At 49.4% G+C, this 27,372-nt stretch overlaps 2 protein-coding genes across 3 annotated transcripts in view; both read left to right on the forward strand.

Moving 5' to 3' along the window:
- The first annotated feature begins 4,401 nt into the window (after positions 1-4,401).
- Txnrd1 (thioredoxin reductase 1) overlaps positions 4,402-27,372 on the forward strand; it is a 38,689-nt gene continuing 15,718 nt past the window's right edge. Inside the window, exons 1-7 of one of the 2 annotated variants that reach the window (XM_075954165.1) lie at positions 4,402-4,619; positions 5,643-5,763; positions 21,662-21,784; positions 22,954-23,026; positions 24,544-24,663; positions 26,408-26,550; positions 26,896-27,011. In XM_075954165.1, the coding sequence (XP_075810280.1) occupies positions 21,698-21,784; positions 22,954-23,026; positions 24,544-24,663; positions 26,408-26,550; positions 26,896-27,011 (539 nt within the window). In that variant the 5' untranslated portion in view covers positions 4,402-4,619; positions 5,643-5,763; positions 21,662-21,697. Of the gene's footprint in view, positions 4,620-5,642; positions 5,764-19,997; positions 20,348-21,661; positions 21,785-22,953; positions 23,027-24,543; positions 24,664-26,407; positions 26,551-26,895; positions 27,012-27,372 lie in introns of those variants that run through there. The other variant, XM_075954164.1, reaches the window with a different exon arrangement.
- On the forward strand, positions 13,195-14,494 carry Eid3 (EP300 interacting inhibitor of differentiation 3). The gene has a single exon (XM_075954288.1). The coding sequence runs from the start codon at positions 13,308-13,310 to the stop codon at positions 14,397-14,399; it is 1,092 nt and encodes a 363-aa protein (XP_075810403.1). The 5' UTR covers positions 13,195-13,307; the 3' UTR covers positions 14,400-14,494.

Raw genomic sequence — 27,372 nt, forward strand, 5'->3', positions numbered from 1 at the left:
CCTTGTCCCTTCCCCCTTGGGACCCGCCACGTTACCCTGCCTGGGTTATTCCCGCGGTATGTCAATATGACAACACACTATACTCATCTGTTTCTTAGAGAAACAAAAATGCAAAGGACCCCAGCACTGTTGGCCTCATCCTGCGTCCTTAGGCCCCGTTTCCTGTTCCCTGCTCTTTGCTGTTTGGCTCTACTCCCCACCTCCATCTCCTTTCTGTTCCTTGTTGACCTCTGCTGAGGATTTGTCTCCCTTAGCATCTTAACCTTTAGCATCGTCTCAGCAGCACCGAATCTCTAGATCTCCCTTCCATTGGCTTCTGTTTCCTGCCTTCATCCTCCTGGCTCCTCCTCCCCGGCTGGGCCCTTTTTCTGTCCCTAGCTTGGTGCCGAGGGCTCTGCCTCTGGGCCACCTTCATTTCCCCGAATATACCAACTCTCACATAGAGTGAGAATTATCTTTGTGTCAGCTTGGCCCAGCTGTGGTCGCCCACTCATTTGACCTCGGATGTTGTTATGAAGGGATTTAAAAACGGGAGACTCGGAGGAAAGTGGGTGACTTCCCGAAATGCTTGTGGGCTTTATCCAGCGACTTCAAGAGAAAAGCCAGAGGCCCACTGAAGAGGAAGTACCCTACCTGCAGAGTGCTACTTAAATCTCCAGCCTGTGGACCGCAGATTTGTTGGCTTTCCAGATCCCTGAGTCAGTTCATTGAGACAGGGTTTCTTGTAGCCTTGGCTGGCCTCAAACTTCAGGCAAAGGATAACCTCGAACTTGTGATCCTTTGGCCGTCACTTCCCAAACATTAGGACCACAGGCAAGTGCCCCGTTAATGGATTCTCTTCTAGCTTCCCATCCCTCGTATACTCACATCGCCCATGGATCTCCCCCCCCCCAAAAGCCCTAGTTTTTATTTTAGTGATTTGTTTATTTATTTTTGAGACTGGGTAGTCTTGGCTGGCTTGGAACTCACTTTGTAAATCAGGCTGGCCTCAGATTCACAGAATTCTGTCTGTTTCCACCTCCTGGGTGTTGGGATTGAAGGCATGTGTCACCAGCGCCCAGCCAGTAATAGAGTATATATGTCATTTGTACTGGAGTCTCCTAATGTCTGATTTTTACTTTTAGCTCTGACCTCCAGATCTATATAGCCAGTTACCTACTGGAAATCTCTGTTTAAGGAAACAAAAAACAAAAAACAAACAAAAAACCCCAACAACATAGAACTCTCAAGTCGGTCTATGGATTTGTACCAAACTAACTTTTCCTCCACTCACACAGTTGCCAAGACCCAGCATCTGGGATGGTGGATTCTTACCATTCCATGACACCTCTCAGCCACTGTCTGCAAACCCGTGTTTGCTTTGAGCTGCTGGCTCCCAGTCCAGACCTTTATGGCTTCTCACTTCAGCTGCCATAGCGGCTTCCTCCTGGTGTCTCTGCCTCCATTTCTTCTCGGCTCCCTGCTCCTGGCTGCCTGACCAGGTAAGCACAGCCGGCTTCTTCTTTGTTTCTTGTCTCAGCTGCTTAGAAGGTTTGCAGCTGCTGGGGTGGTGTGTGGGCCCTTATTTCCCTTTCGTCTCGCCCCACGGGCACATTCTTAGTTCCTTACCTTCTACTTCCTTTATTCTTCAGAGTGCAGAGAGCTCTTTCATCTCCCACCTCATCCCCCTTGCCTGGTGAAAGGAAGCAATGGCTTCTGGGAACTGTTTGTGTGATGAGAGACATGATCAGATACAGAACAATAAATTGACGATGCCCGAGGGGCATCTTTCCAGGATTGTTGAATGGAAAGGCGAGAATCGGTGAGCACACACACAGGAGCAGAAGCTTTTCTTCTACCTGGAGCCATGGCAAAGAATTTAGTAGTTTGGTGGCCATGGGGAAATAGTGGGAAATTCTGTTTTCCTAAGTAGAAACTAGGTTATGATCAGAGGGAAGGCCAATGCAGCTTAACTGTTGGAAATGCTAGAACAAAAGAAGAAAAATGGAAGTGTTATCGTGGCAGCTGGGAAAACATGCCAGGGTGCAAGGACTGCTGGGAAAATATGCCAGGGTGCAAGGACTGCTGGGAAAATATGCCAGGGTGCAATGACTGCTCGGAACATATGCCAGGGTGCAAGGACTGCTGGGAAAATATGCCAGGGTGCAAGGACTGCTGGGAAAATATGCCAGGGTGCAATGACTGCTCGGAACATATGCCAGGGTGCAAGGACTGCTGGGCAGGGCTGAGGACAGATTCGAGGTTTGTGATCTTGGCTTTTAAGTGGAAATCACTTTTTCTCTCCAAGTGTTTCTCCAACAGTGTTTTGCTGCCTAAGTAGGGTGCAGACTGTGTGGACAGCTAGCATAAGTAAGAGTGGGTGTTAGCTGGTTGGTGGTGGCATGCAGTGTGCGCCTTTAATCCCAGCACTGGGAAGGCAGAAGCAGGCAGATCTCTGAGTTCGAGGCCAGCCTGGTCTACAGAGCGAGTTCCAGGACAGCCAGGAACACAGAGAAACCCGGCCATGAAAAACCAAACCAACAAAACAAAACAACAAAAACAAGGGTGGGTCTTGACTTGACTGTGCCACTGAGAAGCTTGAACTTGATCTCAAGGGCATGGAGAAAGGTCTGAAGGGTGATTGTTCCAGCTCAGTGTCCTCCCTATAGGTGGACGTTCACAGTGGAACCATTCCAGTGCAGTACGACTATGTCATCTGTCTTAGCTGAGTGGCAGTTCAGAAAACAGACAAGCGTTTACCATCATTTTCTGCGTACCTGCCCGATACCACATTCTGGAGAGGCAAGAAATCAAACAAGGGTTTGCTTTCCCAAAGTTCTGAAAGATTTAGAAGATGTATAATTATTAGTAAGGTACTTGGGGCTATAAAGAGGGGAGGGAAATTAATAATGGGTGAGAATGAGGGAACCCCACCCAGAGGAGGTGACGGACTGTAGGGAAGAAAGACAAGAATGCAAGAACTCAGTCAAAGCCCATTTAAGGTGTTAGCTTAGAATGTGAACCGCGGTGGGAGTCCAGGAGCCTCTTCCCTTAGCCTGTAACTAAATCACCAGAATAGCAGTCTCTGTATTTCCCCCAAAGGGGAAGCCTTCCACTCGCCTGTGCTTGTTTTAAGATTTGCTTATCTTAAGAGCATCGGGAAGTTGGACCAGCTCATGTGGTCTTTTCTAATAAAGCTGTTAGAAAACTCCTCTTGATCTCCCTGACGGTCCCTGTAAGGCTCTGTCAGTGTCGAGCTATCGGAATCCTACTCCCCGCATCGTTATCGGTCCAGCGATTTAGAGCCGCTCTCTACCCCAGGCCATGCTCTGTCTATATTTGAGAATGAGGTGCTCGTGACCACACTGCATGGACTGTCGCTCTGTGGACTGCCCCAGAAAAGGCAAATAGAATGCGCAATGCAGAACTTGGTTGGGAGGAGCCAGGGCTAAAGCTTCTTTTTCTGGGCATTTTCTTTTCTTTGGTACTTTACCGACGCTGTCCTGACCACTTAGGAGCTGAGAAGCAGCTGGTCACGGACCCCACACCTCAGAATCAGGGGCGGCGCTGGCTCAAGGGCTGCACGTGTGTGAGAAGTGTGTGGGGTGGGAAGAGTGGGAGAGTGTTGGGTCAGCCTGCCTGGTGTGTGCACATTATGCAAGTTTCTCACTTTCGCCTTAGAAGAGCCTAGGAGGATTGTAGGAGGCCACCCTGGTACCAGGAGGTGTGGCTTCAAGCAGTTAGGAGCCAACAACCCTTTCACCTCGTTCTCTTTCCACCCTGGCATTAACCAGAGGCTTGGGTCAAACACTTCATTCATTCATCCACCGAGCAGTCTCACTGACCTAGGGGCAGGGAGGCGCGACAGGCCATGGCCTTCTTTGGCAGATGTTGGTGGGTGGTGCCAAGGGCTAAATAAACTCTCAGTTTTCCTTAAAGTGAATAAGACAGCCCCACGGCTGACTGGGGCCAGGAGGCAGTATTGTTAGGAGAATTAGTCACCTCTTTTCAGGGTTAGTCAGGCAGAAGTAGACAGCGCTCTAAAAACCTGGGTGACCAGAGGGAATTACCAGTTTGACTAATCCAGTGCCTTAGGGCAGTGCGTCCCTAACTTCGCTGTCTACTAGTCACTTTTGGAGTTTTTAAAGCCTAGTTGCCAGGGTCACAGCCGGTACCGAGGACGTCAGATCATGTGTGTGGGTGCCAGGCGTCAATATTTCTAAAGTTCCTCATGTGACTAGGAAAGACTAGAGAGCAGCGCCTAGGGCAGAGGCCAGCTGACTCAGTTCACGCTCACTCGTAACTCGGGTCTGGTTCCCAGCATTCTTTGAATTGCAGCGGCCGCTTTGGGTCGGGGGCGGTTCTGAGCAGCAGGATGTGGTACCGTCCTATTAGGAGCTGTCACTTTGCCCGAGCCGACGGGGACAGGTTGCCAGGGCTGCACGAGGACTGGATTTTTGCTTTGTCATTCTGACACTGGCAGTTCACCCGCCTCCTAAGAGCAGGGCGTGGCTTCCTGGAGCCACTAGGAACCCGCCGCTCTTTATCCTCAGTTTGCTTCCGTCAAGCCTTGCATCCACGAGGGCGGTGCGGGACCCCGCGGCGCGAGGAGAGCTGCTGTTTGCTTCTTGCTTCTTCACGTAAGCTCTCTGTCAGGGGAACGTTGCTCCGGGGTGGTGCTTTGGAAATGTCTGGGACGGGGACATTTAATGTGTGTCCGAGAGGGCTGGGTGAAGCTCTTGGCAGGGTGCAGAGGACGACCCGGGTCACAAAGCTTCAGTATCTGGGACTTGACGTCTGGTCCTTGGCAACTGGTGGCTTGCAGGCTACCAGAGGAAAAGGGTATCCTTTGCAGAGCAAGGGTCTTGATTTATACATATATGACAGTGTGAGGAATATCAGTGCGCATCCGTGATAATATTAAGAAATTGCGCACCTTTACAAATGGCTTCACAGGCGAAGTCCTAAGAAACTCCTTGAAATTGTCATAGTGTATGTAATGTTTTCCAAGGGCCTTGTCCTTCTTGACCCAGGCTGTTAAACAGGGTACCTGAGACTGCTACACAGCCCTTCCCTAACCTAAGAGCAGAGACTGTCCTGAGTGGGTTTGTCCTGCCTCCACTGTTGACAGGGTGCTCCAACTTGTGCAAGTTGCTTGGCTAAAGGCAACTTAGCTTCCCTACCTGTGGAAAGACGTCGTAATACCTACATCATTATATATATCATAAATATATAGCACTATGGCCATGTTAACTGTTGGTATTAGTACTGAATAACTATTCTTTTAAGGGATGGTATCAGTGTAGCTTTGTGCTCCGTTTTTTAATTGTCCCAGACTAAACCGAGTGAGTTCACCCCTTAGTGAAATGGGACCATCCTCCCCTGACCTCATCCAGAGTGTGGATGGACCGCAGTTTCAGATTCCAGGAACCCTGGCTGTGGCATCCTCCGGGTGCAGTGTCAAAAGCCAGACCGCACTGGGACGTGTTAGTGCCCTGTGGTCGCGAGGTCGGCGTGTTTAGCCGCCCTTGAGAGCTCTTCTGAGTTGTGGCGGCCCCGGTGGGTCGGAGTCCGCCGGCGGGAGTGCCCGGAGGGCGCGCGGCGTCCCGGAAGCCCCGCCCGGAGGAGGAAGGCTCACTTTGCCGCTCTGCTTTGTGCTGCAGAGGGCGGCGGGGCCTGTGCGGCGGCGGCGCGGGTGCGAGCGGAGAGAGGCGGCGAGGCCGGCGGCGAGCCGGCGGGAGGTGCGAGCGAGCGGCGGAGGGTCGCCATGGTCCAGCCCTGAAGGTAGGAGCCGCGCGCTGCGCTCCCCAGCCCCGACCCCGGATTCCCAGCCCCCGGGCCTCTAGAGGCTACCGACCCACGTGCTCAGATCCCTGAACCGGGAAGCAGAGCCGAGCCTTTTCTTTTAAAGGGACCGTTCACAGGGCCCTTTGCTCGGGTGCCCCCTTCTACAGCCTGCAGCGGCAGGGTGAGTGGCCCTGGGGAAGTCTTGAGAAAAGGGTTCACCTTCCTCTTTAATTCTCAGAGACATGGGACACCCCGAAACCCCAGGTTCCGAGAAGCAGGCAGGAATCCCTGGGTTGGATTTGTTTCCCTCAGGCATTTCTTTTTCTAGACCAGAGTTAGCAGCTGAGTTGATATAAAGGAGTGGAGATACCCTCCAGTCTCAAGTATACGGATATCTTTTTTTTTTTCACTTGGGTGGAAGGGCGACGGCCCAAAGAATCACAAAAACGCACGAGGAGACACCAGGTAGTGTGTGAAGTAAGAGGGCACTGTGGAGTCTGTTTCTTTCTTCTGCCGTGTGGATCTTGGGGCTCAAACTCCAGTGTCCATACCAGGCAGCAAGTGCCTTCCCCGATGGAGTCTCTCACCAGCCCTCACGCGACATATGTGGAAACCTTGCCCTCTTAGTCAACAGGAGGCCTGCTAAGTGTAAAAACATTTAGGTGGCTGTGTCGCTAAGAAGGATGCTAACAATTGATTCACGTTTTTACTTAGTCTTTGCTTGCTTCTAAAAGAAACATGCATTTTTGAAGAGTGACTATAGGGTCTGGAGCTGGACTTCAAAGACAAACGCCAGATGGACGGAAACTAATTAAGGGAGATAAAAGGCTTCTGCCTTTGGTTCAAGCAGTTGTGTTAATCAGACCTTGAGTTTGCAAGGAAAATCACACAAAGACCGTGACGCGTACCGGGGTAACCCCCCCCCCCTGTTGTAAGTGTATGTTGAGAAGTTATAATCATTTGGTTTCTACGTGATATTATTCACGCTCTTGATTCTGACATCGGTGGGCGCAGAAATGGCGTGATGGTGACTTGCTCCTCTGCCCATTCCAGTGTTCTGTACCCGTCAGTTTCAGGATCTGGTGAGGATCAGGGCCGTGAGTGAAGCGTGTGCTTAGGCGCCATTTACCACACACACAGAGCTGGTGTGTCTCGCGCGTGACGAGGGAGGGAGAACTTTGGAAGGGCTAGGTTGGTACGCTGACTGTTTCTAGAGGAGTCTGTGCCGATGTTTGTCCTCCCTCCCTTAGTGTGTGTGTGTGTATGCATGCGCACGCACGTGTGCCAGGATTGAACAGGGCGGTAAACATTCTGGGTGAGAGCTGTAACCCCAGGGCAACATTTTAGTGTTGTCTGAAATGCTGGGGCTTGAACCCAGGGCCCTGCGCTTGCTTAGCCACCAACATTCCTAGCTCTTCGTGTTGTTGTTTCTTTTTTTGAGACAGTCTTCCTGTGTAGAGCAAGCTGGCCTTAGAGTTATGAATTTTCTCCTGTCTCTGCCTTCTTGAATGCTAGGATTACTGGTGTGTGTCACCAAGCCTGGCAGCATTTCATTTTATCTTTAGGACAAGATTGCAAGAATCAGAAGTGTGTGTGTGTGTGCGCGCGCGTGCGTGCACGGGGCCGCACACGTGTGCCTGTGTGCACTTAGCATGTGAAGGTCAAAGGACAACTTGTGTGATTCCACCACGAGGGCCTCGGATTGGACTCACATGGCCAGGTTTAGCTGCTGCTACCTTTCCACACTAACCCATTTCAACAGCCCTGGCTCGGCGTTTGGAAACCACTCATGTATGCCTCCCTTGGTGGCACTGAGAAGAAGGAGCACAGTGGGTGAAAAGGTGCCCAATGGGGTGCAGCTGGGCATAGTTACACCTTCAGTAGTGTGAGAGAAGAGTCGTGGAAGATTAAAATTGGCCTCACGAGGCTCAGTTTCTGGATGGCAGGAATAGAAGAGGTGACAGGCAGGCTAAAGCATTGTGACAGTCATGGGAAGATGGGCCCAGTTGTTTTCGTGCTAGGGTCTCCAGCCTGCCCAATTTAGCAGCAGCCTGGACACTTTCTGAGAATGGTATGGGTTTCTTCTTGCCTGCATCACCTCAAGCATCTCACTCAGGCAGGCCTCACCTTCTGCAGGCTCCTTCCCTAACCTGCCTGGGGCCCTTTTCTTGATTGCTGCTTCTTGCTGCCAGATGGCTTCCAGGATAAAGGGCTCACTTTTCAGTGTGGTATTGTGTGCCTTCTCCAATGTGGTCTTCTTTTCATCTCTTCCTCTGCCAAGCTACTGTGGGCCCCTGGGAATGGTCATACCTGTAGTTCCCTAGATGTCCCTTCCTTGCTGGTTTCTTTCCATCTCTTCCTGGACAGCCCCGCTTTGCCACGTGACTACCTACCTATTCATTTGGCCACATTGCCTCTGTGTTTCCACAGCATCCCACATATCCTTATTTTTGGAAAAGGGGGAACCCTGCCAGAGATAATTCTCTGGTTTACTTATCAAGGGAGAGAAGTAGGCTTCCTTTGTGTGCCTGTGTTTGCAAGGGCATATGGGCACTTCTTTCTAGATGAATACACATTAGTGGCAGTAACAGAGGTTTGTGTGCTGGACTCACAACTGCCCGGTGAAGGAGCGGGTGTGATCCAGTATTCAGATAAGGAAATGAAGGCCTGCAGAGTTCCAGGAGCGTGCCCAGATCACACGGCTCCCTACCAGCCGGAGTTGGGGCTCTGCTCCCCGAGACACATGCCTGCTCCTGATCTGATTCTCGGGTTGTGAGTCGAGAGAGAGCCCGTGCAAACCCCAGTCATCCTAACATAGTTCCAGCGCACGGTAGACCTCCATTCATTAGAGGCTTGCTGGGTGAGCCTTCATTCCACTGCGCCCACTCAGCCAGCAGGATGTTAGTCTTTGCCTGACGATGTGTCTTCCACCTGTCCTTCAGCGCTTCATATGCATTCCATAAATGAACACTTCATTCGTTTACTAATCCTCTAAATATTCTTTAAGTGGCAGGGACATAAAGGTTCCCTTATGGGAGTAGTTGACATTGAAGGTTCTGGTTTCATTGAAGATGGGCTGTCAGACACGAAGCTCTGAGCTGCTCAGCACTGGTTCTCAGTAGCACATTGGGAAATAATTGAGACCTTTTGTATCTCACAGTCAGCGTCGTTAGCACGGCATGCAGGTGAGCCTTTCTCGGTCAGGAAGAAAGTGGCTGCTGTAGCTGCTGTATCAGGCACCTCTGCTGTCGTGCCAGGCTAGGCGTTAGTGTGTTATCTCTAACACAGATCTGTACAGTACTGTGTACACTTAAACCTGCTTCTGATAGTCTGGCACTGCTGGCGCGCGCCTTTATCCCAACACTCAGGAGGCAGAGGCAGGCGGATCTCTGAGTTTGAAGCCAGCCGGGACAGTTCCAGGACAGCCAGGACTACACAGAAATCCTATCTCAAAACTGGTTAGGGCTTACAGTGCAGCTCAGTGGCCTGGCACCCGCAAGTCCTGAGTCCGATCCACAACCAAAAAATGTCTCCCAGCAAATGTTTTTCTATAACTAAAGAAGTAAAAAGGCCAGCAACGGTATTTTAAGAGAGACTAGAATACCCAGCAGACTGCAAATGTGGAAACAAACACTCCTCGAGAGCAGTAAGGGGATGTGTGCGTTTCTATGTGGATCTGTGCACTGGGTACAGGGCCCTAGGGGGCCCGAGTTCCAATGGTTGTGAGTCATCTGACATGGGCGCTAGGAACCAAGGGTCCTCTGGAAGAGCAAGTGCTCTTAACCTCTGAGCTCTCTCCAGCCCTCCAAAGCAGGTGAGTTTTATATGAACCCAATTCAATTCCTCCTCACATAGGCTCACACCCAGGGTTTCACCTCTTGTGCTGGTCAGAGTGATGTTCTTCTTGGCATGTCTGCTCTGAAGTGTGTGGGTTGTCCCTAGTTCATACGTGTCACGGAGTATGTGTTGTTACCACGGAGGAAGGTGGACGGTCTGTATGTTCTAGAAATGCTCTACTGTCTAGGCGCAAGTTATTTAGTGTGACTTGGCTTGCGTTTTATCTTTTGCTTCCTGAACGCACTGCTACCTTGTGTCTGGGAATATGCAGCTTTTTAGTAGCGTGTGTGATTAGTAGGTGTGAGGCTCGGGGTTCGATCTCCAGTACTGTAAAATAATATAGTCCATTTTATTTGAAAGAATAGTTATTCAAAGTCCCTTTGGGGGCACTGGACTTCTAAAGACTTGTGAAGTTCAGGGAGTCATTCATGAGCACGCAGACCAGCCTCCTTTGACCCTGCCTTGGAACAGCTATCAGGAGTTTTGCTCTTTTTTTTCCTCTATTTTTTTAAAGATTTTATTTATTATGCCAGGCGGTGTTGGTGCATGCCTTTAATCCCAGCACTCTGAGTTCTAGGCCAGCCTGGTTTTCAAGAGCTAGTTCCGGGACAGGCACCAAAGCTAGCTACAGAGAAACCTTGTCTGACAAAACAAACAAGATTTTATTTATTATATATACAGACTATGCAGTGTTTTGCCTGTATGGATGCCTGCATGCCAGAAGAGGGCAGCACGAGATCTCAGGGCAGTGCTCTCAGCATCCGGGCCACATCTCCAGCCTCTCTTCAGGGTTCTAAACATAGTTTTCATTAGTTGAAATCTTAGTGGGTTTTCTTTTTTTTCCTTCAATTTTTAAATAGCTATTTTTTTTCTTCCTACTGATTGATATTCTCTACAGTGCATTATGCTTAATGCTCATCCCAACTGACTTTTGAACCTCGAAAAGGAGTTTTCCTTTCTCGCCTTTTTTTCTTTTCTTTTCTCTTTTGAGTCAGAGTCTCAAATATCCGTAGCTGGTCTCAGACTGGCTCGGTAGCTTGAGATGACTTTAATCTGATCCTCCTGCCTCCACCCTCAAGTGCTAGGATTACAGGTGTGCATCCCAATACCCAGTGCTCAGGGTCAGGCCCAGGGCGTCGTCAGTCGACCAGGACGAGTGCCCTGCGCTCTCAGCCTAAAAACATTGTTCTTTTCCTAAGACAGCGCAAAAGTGTGTGTAAAAGTGTCTTTGAGATGCGTTGGAATTGTAATAAGTACCGACTCTAGTTAAACACACTGATTGGTTATATAATCTTAATTCTATACTTGAGTGATTATGAATTCCCGCCTCACGAACGGCTGACAGTGGTGGGTTGAAGTTTAACCACCTGTCTCAGCTGATACCAAGTAAGGTAGATAAAGATTGGGAAGGAGGCTTTTCTTCCAGCCCATTTTTGAAGTGTAAATGTGTGTACATCTGTAACTGTTTCTGTGGATGTTCCCGTGCGTGTGCCCTTCACTGAAAAGGCCACAAGTGGTTGGATCCCTGAGGTGGAGTTACAGGCCACTGTGAGCCTCAGTCCTCTGCAAGAGCTGCCATTGCTCTTAACCTCGGAACCGCATCCCCAGCCCTTCCAGTCCATCAGGAATGTTTTCAAAAATTAGCATTATGGTGCATGTATCATGTGTGTGTAGGCATGGGTACCATGGTCATGTGTGGAGTTCAGAGGACAAGTTAGTATCCACTTTCGGTGGTTTGTCTTTTTTCAAGTTTTATTTTTAACGTGTGTGTGTGTGTACATGTCCTGGAGTCCAGCTCCAGCAGGGTTCGGGTCCTACAGAGAAGGTGTGGAGTCTGGGTGAAGGAGTCTGACACCTGAGAAACAGTCCCATAAGCGCAATTTCCATTCTCGAGAGGGCGTGACATCGTTTGTATGTGTCGTTTCCTCATCGCAGGCTGTTCCCCCAAAGGGACGGTCCTCACATCTTACCCTTCTGCTGCCACCAGTGTGTACTCCCGTGTGTGGCAGGGGGGATCTAGCCAGTCTAACTTCACAATGGAGGGCAGACCAGATCTCACCACTCTTCCCGTAAGCCCCTAATCGTGGGCACTATTCCATACTTACTAACTGCACTCTTACCTGAGTGGCCTTAGGCTCTGGGTCTGGACCCATTGTTTCTCTTGATGATGTGTTTTCTTCTCTGGGACCTGATGTGCCCAGTTAGTAAATCTTTTAACTTCCCCATTCCTGGTGTAATTCCAAAGAATTATTTTGTTTAAAGAGACTGCCATTGTATATATTCTCTTCTTTCATCAACACGCACCCGAATTTCCCAAAAGAAAGGGCACAAGGACCCATTAAAAATGAAGGCGCGGTGATGGAGAGTTTGGTCCGCAGGGTTGAAGTGCGGGAACTTTGTCCAGCGGCAGTGGTCATGTCAAGCCTTGCAGTCCACCCGCCACACACATGTGCCAGGACAGGCTGGAGGACAGGGTAGGAGCTGGAGTTCCTGGCAGTGGTCCTGAGTGACCCCACGTGGGTGCTGGGAGGGCTCTCAAACCCCGAAGCATCCCTCCAGCACCAAGGAAGTATATTTTGTATATGCAGTGATTTTTCTAGCCCACCTTCCTGTCTTTTTTTGAGACAAGGTCTCACAGGCTGATTGAACTCTTAGGGCTAGAAGTTAGTGCTTATTCCTTGGGAAGCACAGGATTCGAGTCCTCTTCTGACCTACTCAGGCATCAGGAATGTCTATGGTGCACATACATGTAGCAAAATGCTCATACATTCATACATACAAAATAGCACTTTTTTCTAATTTAAGGAAAAGTTTGTCCTTTTGGTTTTTCAAGACAGGATTACCCTGTATAGCCCTGGCTATTCTAGCACTTACCCTGTGGTTAAGGTGTTCAGGGTGGTCCTGAACCCAGAGAGCTGGCTGCCTTTGCCACGGGGGAGGGGGGTGCTAGATTAAAGGTTTGTGTCACCGCATCCAACCTGAGTGTTTGAGTTGCTCCTGGGTAGAAGAAATTATTGAACTTTGGAATAATTTAGTATAGCTATAGATGTTATTTTCCTCTTCATTGCAAAGAATCTTGCTTGTCCTACCTGTCTCCCTGCCCCCTCCCCAAGGTTTAGGTAAACCAAAAATGGGGGGGGCTAACAGTTGCTTATCCCCGGACTTTGGACTGACCCAGTGGACTGTCCCCAGTCAAGCTTTCTGTGGTGTTAGGTGATAACCTGAGCCACTTTAACTGCCCGATGGGTCTCCAGAGAGCTGGTGTGTGGGTTTTCCGAAGCAGGTAATTCACCCAGTGGATGATAACCTGGATGCGGTTTAAAATCTTCGCAGATTGCCATCTTCTAGGATTCAGGTTAATCACCTCATAGAGTATAAAAACCTTTCTTTGGCCTTTGACAGGCTTCCAGGTAATCAGCGCCTTTCCATAATCCTGTCCACTGCCCTTCCACCCTTGAGTGGAGCCGCCTGTGAGCTCGCTTTTGTGTGACACAAAAGCCCTCACCCAATGGTGCGCGAATTAGCGTAGCTTAAAAAGAAGGCCGGGGTTGAGGCCTGAGCAGGGGGGTGTGGTCACGGGGTGGGCTGGGGGCGGGGCCGCATGCGCACCGGCTGCCGTTCCAACGGTCTTCAGTTGCCATCGCCGCAGTGGTCACCGTTGGTAGCCCTCCGAGGGAAAGCTGTTAACCTGCGTGGTCACCAACATGTCTAAAGGAGACGGTTCCCTGATTGGAGGCAGAGAGAAAGGAGAGGAGCAGGTCGAAAGCCTGTCTTGGCGGCACTTGGTGAAGCAGGGGGAGGAGGAGGTGCTGAAGAAGGAGGAGGAGGAGGAGGGCCAGGACTGCTGCTCCGAGGACTTGAGCGTGCAGTCGGACCTCCTGGAGCTGGCCGTGGACAGAGAGAAGTGCCGCAGCATCCGCAGGCAGTACCGGCAGCTCATCTACAGTGTGCAGCAGAACCGCGAGGACATCGTGAACACAGCCAGTGACTCGCTGACCGAGGCCCTGGAGGAAGCCAACGTGCTCTTCGATGGCGTGAGCAGAACCAGAGAGGCGGCCCTCGACGCCCAGTTCCTGGTTCTGGCTTCTGATCTGGGTAAAGAGAAAGCAAAGCAGTTAAACTTAGACATGAGCTTTTTTAATCAAGTCGCGTTCTGTGACTTGCTGCTGGTCTTTGTGGGCCTGAACTGGGTGGAGGACCAGCGTGAGGAGTTGAGCGACTGCGACGACTGCATAGCGCTCTCCTTCTGGGGGATGGTGCAGAAGGAGGCGGCGTCCTGGATGCTGCGGGCTGAAACATTCCACTTCGTTTATGGCTCATTTAAGGCAGAACGTTCCGCACGAAAGCCCCGGCTTGAACATCACAAGAGAGCTTGCAAAATGGAAGGGAATGGAGATATGCCTACGAAGTTGAGGAAGCTGGACGTGCATGCCAACCAGGAGACGACAGAAAAGGAAGTAGAAAGAATCTTGGGGTTGCTGCAAACCTACTTTCAAAAGTACCCCGATACTCCCGTGTCCTACTTTGAGTTTGTGATCGACCCGAACTCGTTCTCCCGCACCGTGGAGAACATCTTCTACGTGTCTTTTATCATCCGGGATGGCTTCGCGAGAATCCGGCTCGACCAAGACAGGCTGCCCATCCTGGAGCCCACTAATGTCAGCCAGGGAGAGGAAGAAAGTGACTACTGCTCTTTCGGCAGGAAACAAGGAGTTATATCTTTGAGTTTACAGGACTGGAAAAATATTGTCTCCACTTTTGAAATTTCAGAGGCCATGATCAAAAACCCATATTAAAAGATTTTTGTTTGTGGTTCTGACTCCATCTTGTATTGACGCCCTCAGAATAGAACCTGAACAGAAGCATGTGCCCTAGTAAACTATTTTCAAGAACAAGTCAATTGCCTACTGTGCAGTGTATTTTTCTTGATAAGGTTGTAATCTTATGGGAAGTTTTTCATATCCCCACGATACTTTTAGTAAGCTCTTGAGTTTCTTGGAAGGTATTAGCCGACGTGCTAAAAACAAAAACTGGGCCTCATACTGAACTGCTTTCTCTGTCCTGGTGAACCCAGGGTCCTGTAAGGGAGGCCGGAGGGGGCTTTTTATCAAGCGGGGAAAGGGTGAGAAAAAAGGACCAGAAAAAAAATCAGTGTGAGTCAGTAGTTGGGCAGTGTTGAGACTGAAAAACTTGGATGACGTGCTTCCTTTCAGGAAGTAGATCGCTATATTCCAGTTTCTTTTCTGAATGACCTTAATAAGAAAATGTGTGAGGGGGGTATGCGTGCGCGCGCGCGCGCGCGCGTGTGTGTGTGTGTGTGTGTGTGTGTGTGTGTGTGTGCATATGCATTCATGCCTGCAACCAAGGCATTCTGGGAGTTTTGTTTTTGTTGTTTTGAGGCAGGGTCTCACTTTGTAGATCTGCCTGTCCTGGCGCTCACAGAGATAAACCTGCACCTGCCTTCCAGCTGCTGACATTACCCGGTGTGCACCTCCTCCTCGCTCTTCGAGAAGGCATTCTGGGTAAGGCAACAAGGTCGAATGTGTGGGACTGGCAAGTCTGGAGAGGATGTGCAGATTCGTAGAAAACCTTTCTGCTTGAGTGCTAAGCTGGGCAGGAATCGTAGCCGCTGTTCCAGTCTTCTCAGAGGTAGACGATATTTTCATCACACCCAGTGGCTTTATCTTTGGCTAATCTCACCACTCTGATTTCTACACAGTGTCCTTCAGAATCAGTGCAGGTTCAACACGTAACAACTTGGGGTACACGTCCCAATTAACCTTGATTAAAAAGTGGAGGGGATGATGGGAAGGTGGCTCAATGTTAGAAGCACCAACTGCTCTTCCAGAGGTCATTAGTTTAATTCCCACAACCACGTGGTGCTCACAATCCCGTGTAATGGGACCCCGTGTTCTCTTCTCTCTGGCGATCTCTGTCATGCAGGCACTACGGTACAAGTAGAGCACTCATACACATAAATATTAAAAAACATCTGAAGAGTTTTGCTCTGTATCTGGGCCTGTATAGCAAGATTTGTGAATTCTTCATCTACCCCTAGGGCTTGTGCCACAAACACCTGGTTTCTTGTGGGCCTAAGTTGGATGGAGCCAGGTGCTGATTTGAGGAGTACTGCTGGCAGTATAAAACCTTTTGCTTCTGGAAGATGCCATCAGAGGAAGCAGGACTCTAGATATTGCACGATTTTTCTTTCTTTCTTTGGTGCTTTGCAGTTTTAAGACTGTAAATTACAGGCCAGGTGGTGGTGGCGCACGGCTTTAATCACAGCACTTGGGAGGCAGAGGCAGGTGGATCTTTGGGAGTTCAAAGTCAGCCTGTTCTACAGAGTGAGTTCCAGAACAGGCTCCAAAGCTACTCAGAGAAACCTTGCCTTGAAGAATGTAAATCCCAGGACAACTTGAGGATGTAGTTCACTGGTCGAATGCTTTCTTAGCATGAGTGCTGCCTTAGCTTCTGCCCTCAGCACCAATGGTGTCTGTGTGTGTCTGTATTGTTTGGTGGTCAGGGTAGAAAATCGGGGTTATTAAGATAGTTTCAGAAGAGGCAGCAGACATGGCCTGAGCTATTTCTTACCTTTTTATGAATGTAAGTTTCCGATGGTGGAAGATTTTGCCACTGGTGTGGTTAGTGTTATTTTTGTTATGCTTAATAGTAACAGTAAAATTTCCTCCTGGATCTAAGGTAGTACAGAGGAGGGCGATATAAAGTCTAAATGATACCAAGCTTGAGAGGAGGGATGGGATCTTGGTGTGGAGAAAGTTCTTTCCATCACACCGGTAAAGTAGAGAGAACTGAGGAGAAAGCCCCTTGGGAATGAAAAGAGACCGCTTCCTGTAACAGCAGCTGTCTCCCCCTTTTCGGGCCTGAAGTGCTCACCCTTCCAGCACTGGCCACCCTTCAAGGTGAAGGGCAGTGTCCTTTGGTCTTGCTGGTCCTGGGGCCTCTGAGCCAGAGCCCCGGGGTTTCAGGCCGTCATCCTGGGGTCTCTGAGCCAGAGCCCCGGGGTTTCAGGCCGTCCTCTGTGGGAAGAGAAGACACTGCTGGGTTACAAGATGTGACTCAGTTCCTTAGACAGCCAATGGCTTTGTTGAATGCCTTTGCCTGGCTGTGTTCTGACATGCAAAGACGGCTTAAAAACACGCTAGAAAATAAAGAGGCTTGGGAGAGCTTACTTTTCTGGTCAGCGGGTGGGGTGGTGTTTCTACACAGGTGAGCTTGGCCTCTGGCCTGTGCTTTTGCTAGTTGTGATGCTGCAGTTCGTTGCATTATTTCGGATTAAACCAGGGACCTTAGAGCATTGAGCAATAGGAGATGAATTCAGTTACAGAAATGAACCGAATCGCAAATCTGCTTGTCAAGGTTCATTAGAAGGGGCCGACTCTAAGGAGAGAGTGTGTGGGTTTTGTTTTATAGTTCGTGCGTGTGGGGCACATACACAACAGGGTTAAGTTAGAAAAATGTGTGGGATTAAATATAGTTACTAGGTATGATGCATTGGGAAAAGTAAGAGATGAAAGAAAGATGTATTTTGAGTGGTGTGTGTGTGCGTGTGTGTGCACATGCTTGTAATGTTTGTATGTGTGAAGTCAGAGGACGACCTCTTCTTATTTTCTATTTATTTATTTTGATTTTTTGAGGCAGGGTCTCACTCTGTAGACCAAGCAGACCTCAGACTCACAGAGCTCCACCTGCCCCGCCTCCCGAGTGCTGAGATTAAAGACGTGCGCCACCACGAAAGGGCAGCTTTTGAAAGTGGTTTCTTTTCATGTGTGTGATCTGGGGATTGGACTCGGGCATCGTGAGGTTTGTCCAGCAAGCACTTTTACTGACTGCTCCACTGGGCAAGTTTCCCCGATATTTTTTTTTAAAAAAACATTTTAAGTAATTATTTAATTTATTTGATGCGCATGGTCATTTGGAGGTCAGAGGACAGCTTTTGGGAGCTGGTTCTCTTTCTGTTACGTGGGTGCCAGGGATTAAACTTAGGTTGAGCTTGGTGGCAGGTGACTGTCTGTTGATTGACCTCACCAGCTCGGGCAGGTTTAATGCCGTAGCCTGTCATACCTTAAGTGACATCTGGCTTGGATTTGATGGGATTTGATGTGCACAAAGCACGCTCAGCACAGTGTCTGTCTCACTGTGGACACTCGGCACATTGCACGGCGCCGCCTGTTTCTGTGTTGACATTCACTTTGGGTCTCATACTTTTGAACTTCCTTACCTTTGCTCTGGGGACTCCCTTGCCAGGACTGTCATGTGTACACTGCTCACTGACTCAGCGGCTGGCAGGTGCCCACAGTGCCAGGCGCTGCTCGGGTTGCTGGAGAAGAGCGGCAGAGCGTGACTGGCAGCGTCCTGGGATGCCGTTTCTTTCTGCTGAAGTGACACATCGCCAAATACCCGGTAGCCCTAGACAGTCTCGGCAGCTGGGTGTCCAAAGCGGGTTTGCCTGGACTAAAATCAGGACATTGGCAGTCTGGTTCCTATCTTGGAGCTGTGCTCATTGATCACATTTTGAGCGGGACACCCTTTAGCTGGAGCTGATGAAAGCCAGTTTAATTTTAAGTAGGGTTAAAATGAAAGTGTAGTGTTCAGTCCCAGGTCTCCTGAATGCTCCGGTTGCTCCCGTCTCTCCCGTTACACCTTACAGAGTCAGGCTCCTTTGCACACTTTAAAATAAAGCTGGTTGATATCGTTTGATTTAAAACTTGAACCGTAAAATCCATTAGATAGAGAATTTTGGTAAAGAACACTTTAAACTGCTTTAGATGGGGTTTCTATTGCTGTGAAGAGACACCATGACCCTAGCAACTCTTATAAAGGAAAACATTTAATCAGAGCTGGCTTACAGCTCCGAGGTTCAGTCCATTATCGTCATGGCAGGAAGCATGGCACAGCAGACAGACATGGTGCTGGAGAAGGAGCCGGGGGCCCTATGTCCGGATTGGCAGGTGGCAGGAAGAGAATGCCACCCTGGGCCTGGCTGGGGCTGTGGAAACCTCAAAGCCAGCCCCCAGTGACACACTCCCCTCAACGAGGCCACGCGTCTTGGTCGTGCCATCCCTGTGAGTCCATGGGGGCCATCACAGACCTGGAGGAGGGAGTGTGTGGCCTTTCAGGAGGCATTATATCAGGATATTCTTCTAGCCTGGTCTGCTTAGGTGTAGGCAAAAGGTCGGGGTGTGTACCCGTCTGCCCTAAGAACAGGCAGTTAAAATGAATTTCAGATGATGATAGTTATTTTTTAAGTCGAATTTTTATTTATGGGATTTCATTGAGGTCACTGAAGTTCAAGATTTCTATGATAGTCTTTTCTCAAAGAACTTAACCTAGTTGTGACGTCAGCCCACAACTGTGATTCTGTTACCAGAGTGGTTTAGAGACAGGCGCATTCGTGGCCAACTTTAAAGTTCCCCATTGGAGGTCTTTGGCTTCCAGTTTGTTCAGTCTACTTTAGGATAGATCTGCCTATGCTTGCTGACATCAGTCTCTTATGTATGAATGAGTTCAGGCTTTGCGTGATAGCAGGCGGAGCTCGGTAAGTTCCAGGACAGCCAGTCACACAGAGAAATCCTGTCTCAAAAAAACCGAAGCGGGGAAAAAAAGAGAAGAGTTCAGATGCTGTGCGTTCCTATCCCATTTAGAATACTGGGGTGTGTGGATGGGCTGTGCCCCCACTCCATGGAAACAAGCATCCATTCACGGTTAGACCAGGAGGGGATATTTGTCTGTTGAGTTAAAATTGGAATGTTGATCTGGAAATTTAAGTTTTCTTTATTCTCTGTGCTTTGAAATCATGAGCTCTTCTGAGCGCTGACCTCGGTCCCAGCATCATCATCTCTTCGTGCTGGGTTCTGTGTGTGTGTTCTTGTGCCTTTCGCACTGAACACTCGTCCCAGAAGAGGATTTATTTTGGAGCCTGTCTTTTGTTCACCAGTTGAACAAAAGTGCACACAAGAGTACCAGTAACTATTATTTTGTTTTTGTTTTTTTTGTGTGTGGTATCTGTCTGCTTGCATGTCTGGTGCCTGTCGAGTTATAGACAATTGTGAGCTGCCATATAGGTGCTGGGAATTGAACCTAGGTCCTCTGGAAGAGCAGCCAGTGTTTTTAACCGCAGAACCGTAACACCCCTCCATTTAAGATTTGGAAGTGTGAGTGTGTGAAAGTTGGTGCCTGGGAAGCAGACTCTTTAGGAACAGGACACTGTTCATGCCTCAGCCCACATGGTTGTTTGTTAGGAATATCTGTTTGTTTTGTTTACTCTTTAAAGCCAACCGACGCTGCTTTCGGTGTCCCTGAGGAAGGTGTCACGCTGCTTATCTGACCCTATGTGATCTGAGGGGCTGTTTTACGAGCTTCTTTTCCCCCCACAGTGCTCTGCTTTGACGGAGAAGCCCTGGTCATCATGCCAGTTGATGAATGCTGGTGGTGCTGCCCAGCTTGTTGGGGGAGACCTCGAGCTAGCCCCTATGTGCGGACTGTCTGGGTGGCACAGGCTTGCCCCAACTGTTGCTGGTTTCCGGGTTTCCTCCCTCCAGCCCCCCAGCCACTGCGTGCGCCCCATGTGCTATGGAGGGGTACTCGTGGGGCTGTGCGTCCTCCTATACGTTCCTCCACGGCACCCCCCTCCACATCTCAGACGCCCGGTTCTGCTGACCCCCATCCCTGCCCTCCACCCTCTACACCTGGTGGTAGGCAGGAGAAAAACACGCAGTCTGGGCTGGTAAGTCGGGGCTTTGTAGTTACTAAGGGTAAAACTGGATTAAGAAATATTTTTATTATACTTTCTGACTTTTTAGTTATTAGCCTCGCTAGCCCAGGGTTTTACTCTGAGGTACTAGTGAATGTGTTGCTAAAACAGTGCCGACGGTAGTAGAAGAAAAGGTATTTAAAATGCTGCCTTAGTACCCGGTTTTAAAGTCTGATGCATGCCGGCACTGAAACAAAACTGACCGGAACGCTAGACATGCAGGTAAAGCAACTTCAGACCCTGCCTGTGTAAAATGTCCTGCAGCGCTGGGTGGAAGAATGCACGCAAGACCGAGGGCTGGAGGCTGAGCTGTGGCAGCGCACACCTTTAATCCCCACACTTAGGAGGAAGCAGCTGATCTCTACCCTGAGCGTCAGGAGACCCAGAGCTGTGTAGGGAAGCATTGTCTCAGAAAACAAAGTCCCCCAGCCTGTCAGACACCCTGTAGAGGGAGACGATTTGAACTGCCATGTAGAAAAGTACCAGTTGGTGATTTTTCTGAGATTTTAGATTTTTGTGTCACAACCACACTGCTGTAGTAAAGTCTTAAATCTCGGCTAACTTTACAATCGTTAAAGTTTTGTGTTCACAATTTACCAGACTCTCTTAGCCTGAGACCGTAGCCCACTGATTGTGTTCTTGCGAGAAAGTAAAGGTGACTGCTAGACCACACTGCTGGCCCCAGTGAGAACATGCTGGGTGTTCCTATCTGATAGTCTCACGCTGGGCGATGGGGGAATTTCAGCACAAGTTTGTTTCTGTCCTCGTTTTCCCCAAGTGAGCGAAACCTAATTTAAGTCCTAGTTTAAAAACTCTAGGAAGGGCTGGTGAGCAGGCTCAGCAGGTAAAGGTGCTGCCACGGAGCTGACGAACAGACTCCAATTTCCACAGCCGTGCTGCGGCAGGTCCCTCCCACACAAATAAATAAAATACATATAACCAGGTAAGAAAAATAAATCTCGGGGCTATCAGTATGAAAATATCACAGTGAAAACCATCGTGCATAAATAATACATGCTTGTAGAACACTGAATTCTGGAGGTGAGTGTTCATCTGACTTTGTTTAGGTGTTAGTCCGTTTAGATGGGCTGTCCATATGTGGTAGCCAGCAGAGGGGAGGGCGCTGGTGCCCGCAGGAAGGCTGGATGTTTCCAGGTGTAGCTGCAGTAGTCGACATTTTCTCTTTGAAAAATGACCTTTACTTTTCTTTAAAGAAAGATTTCCAAGGCTTTTTGGGCATGGCTGCTTCTCAGTTAAATTCTTCTTGTTTCTGTTGTTTTCCTGCAGACCTGTCAAAAAGGCCAACTTGAGAAGCTGCCAACCATGAACGACTCTGAAGATCCCCCTGAGTCCTACGACTTCGACCTCATCATCATCGGAGGAGGCTCGGGAGGCCTGGCCGCAGCTAAGGCAAGGCCCTCTGTGCTATGGCGTCTGGGTGACGGTCGGGGTCCAGTGCTCCCACCATGGTCAATAGTGCTCCATCTTCTCTGGATTTGCTCTGTATAGGCTGTGTCTCCCATTAGCTTAGTCAAGACGTATAGAGGGACCGCTTTGTAAGTCACTTTCCAGGCTGAAATGTTGGGTCTTCAGGTAAAAAGTCAGAGCCCCGAGTTAAGGCACACTTTGTTTTATTCTGAATTTGCTTGCTTTTTTTTCAAGGATAGTAAAGGTGTGTGGGAATGGTTTGAAGTTATATACATTGTTTTTTAAAAACACATTTGATTTTTTTTCACTTTGATTTCTCTGTAATTAATCTTCACCAAACAGTGTTTTTAAACTTAATTAGAACGGATTTGCCTCTGTTGTATTTGGGGCGATTTGAGAACAGTTAGTCAGCCCAGGGCCCGCCTGGGAAAAGGATCTGCTGATAGGAAAGTTGCTTAAGTGTGAGGCTCTGGCCCTGGCTGGAGGTACTGGAGATGCCCGTGTGACAGCCCTTGGGGCTGTCATCTTCTAGTAGGATCTCTGAAAGATGAAGGTGGTCACACCCTCTAAGGTGCTGCCGTGGACAGCCAGCGAGGTAACCCCAGGAGCCTCCACATCAGGAGCAGGCGGGGGTCTGGTGTGGAGCTTGACTTTGCTAACCGGGACTCGGCAGCAGTACCTGGCTCGCAGCCTCAGTCCTTGCTCTCCAGTAAACTCTGCGAGTCAGTGACCAGGAAACCATGCTTGCTCTGTGGGGGAAAAATAGTCTCTACAAGACAGTTTCAGAAAAACAAAACAAAAGCCCCTCCCTCCATTACTCTGGCTTAGATAGAAGTGGGTGAAACATGATTTTATTTTTAGGGTGCAGGGTGAGGCAGACGCCTTGGGCTCGTAGTTAACCTACCTTATCAGAATAGAGCTATTTAGATCTGTGCTGCGTCTGTTAACGTTTGGAGGAGTCACGCAGGAGCCGGCCAAGCCCCGTGCGCGCGGTTTCTAACAGTTGCCCAGCTGTGGTCTGTGTAATCTTTGGCATAGTCAGCTGTGTGTAAGATTCCCAAACGTCAGTCTGATGGGTCGTGTTTAGAGCATAATAAACCCGCCCCATTTCCCTTCTGTCGTTAACTCGTGTTCATCCTTTCCTTCCCCAGGAGGCGGCCAAATTTGACAAGAAGGTGCTTGTCTTGGATTTTGTCACACCAACTCCTCTCGGAACTCGATGGGGTGAGCTTCGGAGACACTGTACATGTGTTTGCTAGAAGCATGTCCTGTCCCCTGGCGGGAATGTGTTCACTCCTAAAACCCGGCGCTTCCACAAGGACTGAGTGAGGGACCCAGCTAAATGCTACAGATTTATGTTTAGCAGGAACCCTGACCACAAGCTGGCTAAAGGGGTAGACGAGACGCGATCCATTACACAGTGGACTTGGGAGCTTTTCAAGTGTCCTCCCCTAAATCCACCTCCTGCGTTCAGATACCCAAGTAAGACGGCTGTGGCCGTTCTGCGTCCTGGTGAATCACATACTGGCCGCTCACTCGTGGACAGCTGTCACTTCTTGTCAGGCAGGAGCATGGGGGCGCAGAGGCGAATTTGCCGTGGAAGCGGTTCTTGTCCCTGTGGACTTGAACTTCAGTGGGAAACAAAAGTGAGCCCTTTAGTGTTGGCGGTGAGCCGAGCTAAAAGAGGGGGCTCCTGGGTGGAGGAGAGCGCAGTGAGCTGTGGGTGAGTGAGGCAGGGGCTCTAAAGAAGAATCTCTGTCAGAGAAGTGGGTAGGTGCTCTAAAAGCTGAGGCAGAACTTCAGGCAGTGTTTGCTAGCCTTCTCAGAGTGGATTCATAGGTCCCAAGGCAGTTAAGAGTCCTTTGTGGGTGTAGCAGGGTAGTCGGAGCTAGACATGACAAAAAGTAAAAGTGGAAAGGAAGGCGGGTCCAACTGCATGGAACTTTCTAGGCCAGGTTGGGGACTTTGGACTGTGAAGGCAGATAGCGGCTCCTTCAAGAAGTGATTAGTGCATTTATGGAGGTTGCTCAGGTCCTTGCGTTAGCAGTGACAAGTGGTAGATACGGGGCCTCTCAATCTATTCACGCATCCGTTCAGTAAATGATTAGTGTTGAACACACGGCACTGACCCGTGGAGTTTGGTCATCACGGCGACACTGTGGTGGCGTTCTCAGAGGACATCCTGTGAACCGTGAGCTCCAGAGCCACCCCCTCCCTGCCTGCGTGCCGTTCTGATAGAAAAGGGTGATCCCAGTGTTCTTGAAGCTTCAGGACGACTGTTTAGGAGAGAGGAGTTCTAATGTCATTCTTTGAAATTGGTGAAAACTCCAGGGTGCTTCCTCAAACATTCATGTAGACACCAAATTTTATACATGCTTCAGACCTGCACCAGGCCATGTGTAAGAGCCTCTTCTTGGTGTCTGTGTGTCGGTTCAGTAGCAAGTACAGCGCTGTGCACCTAGTAAGATCTCAAGGTTTGTACGGCTCTCGACCATTTGGATCTGGAAGTTAGAGAATTGTGGAAATCCGTCTGCTTTGTTTCAGGATGACTGCTGTGCTCTGTCCATGGACTCTGTACATGGCCCTGACACGTGATGGGGCTTGGGAGCAAACTTGCATTGTTGACCACTCTAAGCATTAATAATAATGATAGTCACGTCTCACTAGATCCTAATAGCTTTGACTTCTCTGAAGGCGCTGAAGCGGGCTGTGAACTGACTTTGCTCTCCCTCTTGTTGCAGGTCTCGGGGGAACATGCGTGAACGTGGGCTGCATCCCGAAGAAGCTGATGCACCAGGCGGCTCTGCTGGGGCAGGCCCTGAAGGACTCTCGCAACTATGGATGGAAAGTCGAGGACACAGGTGTGGGAGACAGGACGGGCTTTTGTGTTGTGGTCTTGCAGCATGCCATCGAAACATCCGTAACTTGGTTCTGAGATGGGTTCTGCTAGTAGCCCGTGTTGGCCTGGGTTAGCCCCGGGGCTGTATGCTATACAGGTTCAGAGGCCCTTCTTGAGCTCTGAGCTTGGGGCACTGTGACTGGCTCTCGCAGCTATGGAGAGAACTTAGTTGTACTGAGTTCATTGCATTTTGGGCATTCAGCTACGTCCTTACCTACATCATGTGACTTCCCTGGGTTTGAGGCTTGCCCCTGTCCCTCGCTAGCATGTGACAAGCTACTAGATTTACTTAAAATGCCGTGGTGAAAAACAAACACAAACAAAACAATAACAAACAAGAAAAAGGTAAATTCAAGCCACAGAGGCACAAAGGTTGGTAAAACATTGTTAGTTTCTATAGTTAGATGGTCGGCACTGGGGGCTAGGTTTGTTCTGTCCTCTTCCCTCCTGGTGACAGTGGGTTCTGTTGTTGTGAACAAAGGCCAGGCAGCCAGGCCTTCAGCTCCCTACAGCACTCCCGCTCCCCAAGTGTCTGGTTCTAACCTCGTATGCTGTGTGGATTGTGTGTCTGCGGTTTGTTCTCTGTAAAAGCCACAGCCCAGCTGTTGTTCGTCTTTCCAATGGAAGAAGCAGACCGTTACGTCTCATAGGCCTGGCTTCACCACGCGCTCGGTGGCCAGGCTGATTCATTAGTGTGATGTAGACGTTCTTCCTTTTCATGAGAGAGGCCTTTTTTTAAAAAAATAATTGTTTCTTCATAAAACACAGCTTCCCTAAGTATTGTCTTCTCTCTGTCTCCTGAATGTCCTTTGTGTGCCCAGTTTCCCTGAAGTCATTAACCAACGACCAAGGTTGATTTTGCTGGTGGTGGTTGGAGTTTTTTGAGATCAGGTTTCCCTGGGTAGCCCTGGCTGTCTGGAGACTCACTCTGTAGACCATACTAGCCTCAAACACACAGATCTGCCTGCCTCTGTCTGTTTCCTGAGTGCTGGTGTTAGAGGCGTACCCTGTAGCCCAGGCTGGCCTGGGACGCACTGGGTAGCTCAGCTGCCCTCGTAAGTGCTGGTATAGGTGCTTAAAGAAAACAGGGCACAGACAAAAATTGAAATATCATATTGCATGTCTTCACTTAAAGGATTAAGTATGGAATGGAAACGTTTATTTTTTTCCAGGTGGGGATTTGGGGACTGGGATTTCAAGTTCTCTGAACAAGGAATCAGCAAACTGGCAGAAAAAGCAAATGTTCGAGATGTCGGGGGCCTTAACATAGTTTCTGTGGCCGTCACTGAGCTCTGTTTTCACATTGTGGAGACAGCTTGAGATGACATGTAAATGAATTTGGCTGTATTTCAGTAAAACACCATTGACCAAAATCAGGACCGGCCCGTGGTGCCACAGCGTGCCCACACGAGCGTGTGTCACCAGTGTAGTAACCCCACCCCGGCCTACGGCAGAATCTTGGAGTTTGTTTCAGATGCGCTCCTAAGCCTTAATGGCACCGTATTCCCCACCAGTCAGGGTTTATAATCCAAAGTAAACTATCTCTTCACACCTCGATGAAAAAGAAAAGAATCCGTCTTGTGGTCTTGGATCCTGAACGTGGGAAAGTGGCTTTTGTGCTCCCGGAGAACTCGTTCTTCTGGGTTGAAACTGCCTGGCCCTAGGTGAGCTCCTGGGAAACTCAGTGTCCCTCTCTTCCTCCGCAGTCAAGCACGACTGGGAGAAGATGACGGAGTCGGTGCAGAACCACATTGGCTCGCTGAACTGGGGCTACCGGGTAGCTCTCCGCGAGAAGAAGGTCGTCTATGAGAACGCTTACGGGAAATTCATTGGTCCGCATAGGATTAAGGTGATTGTAAAGCTACATTCTGTATTCTTCCCCGGTTCTTTCAAAACAGTTTTCATTGGTTTTAGCAGGAAAAAAATCTTCCAATATGTTTTTTAAATAAATCAAAGTGTCCAAGTCAAGGCCACCGAGACCCAGATTGTCCTGTCCAGTTACTTTGCTGTCTCAGTTCAGGGCCCTTCTGTGGGGTTGGTGGAGCATCGAGGTCCTGGGCCAGATTTCCTGAATTTACTGCTCAGCGGTCAGTGTCGCTTGTCATTAAGAGGACTGAGGGGACAAGGTGCCCTTACGAACTGTGAGGTTCTAAGGGACAGTCCTGTCCTGGAACTGACATGGTTTCCTTTGCAGGCAACAAACAACAAAGGAAAAGAAAAGGTGTATTCAGCCGAGCGGTTTCTCATTGCCACGGGTGAAAGGCCGCGCTACCTGGGCATCCCCGGAGACAAGGAGTATTGCATCAGCAGGTGGGAGAGCAGGCTCACGGGCTGCCCTGCTTGTCTAGTGCTTGGACAGGAAAGAATCCTTTGCCTCGTTTTGGCCTTGGAGATTGGGAGAAACAAGGGACTGACAACGTCCTAAAAGTTAGACGCTGCAAGCGTTGGTCCTCCTGCCTGCAGTTAGCCTGTTCCTCTGGCCACATAAGTAGATAGATACGCACTTCTCTTGGCAATTGAAATTAATGTGTATGTAGTTGAAAACCAGGTGGGCATTCAGGAACATTTTGTAAAATTAGTGTGGTCACGTATGTAGGTTTATTTTTTGCAAAGCAAGGATCATGTCCTTGTTAGCACTAGGAAAGTACCAACTGAAAGGATCAGGCCCCGA

Source organism: Microtus pennsylvanicus, chromosome 20 (assembly GCF_037038515.1).
Source record: "Microtus pennsylvanicus isolate mMicPen1 chromosome 20, mMicPen1.hap1, whole genome shotgun sequence".
Lineage (NCBI taxonomy): Eukaryota > Metazoa > Chordata > Mammalia > Rodentia > Cricetidae > Microtus > Microtus pennsylvanicus.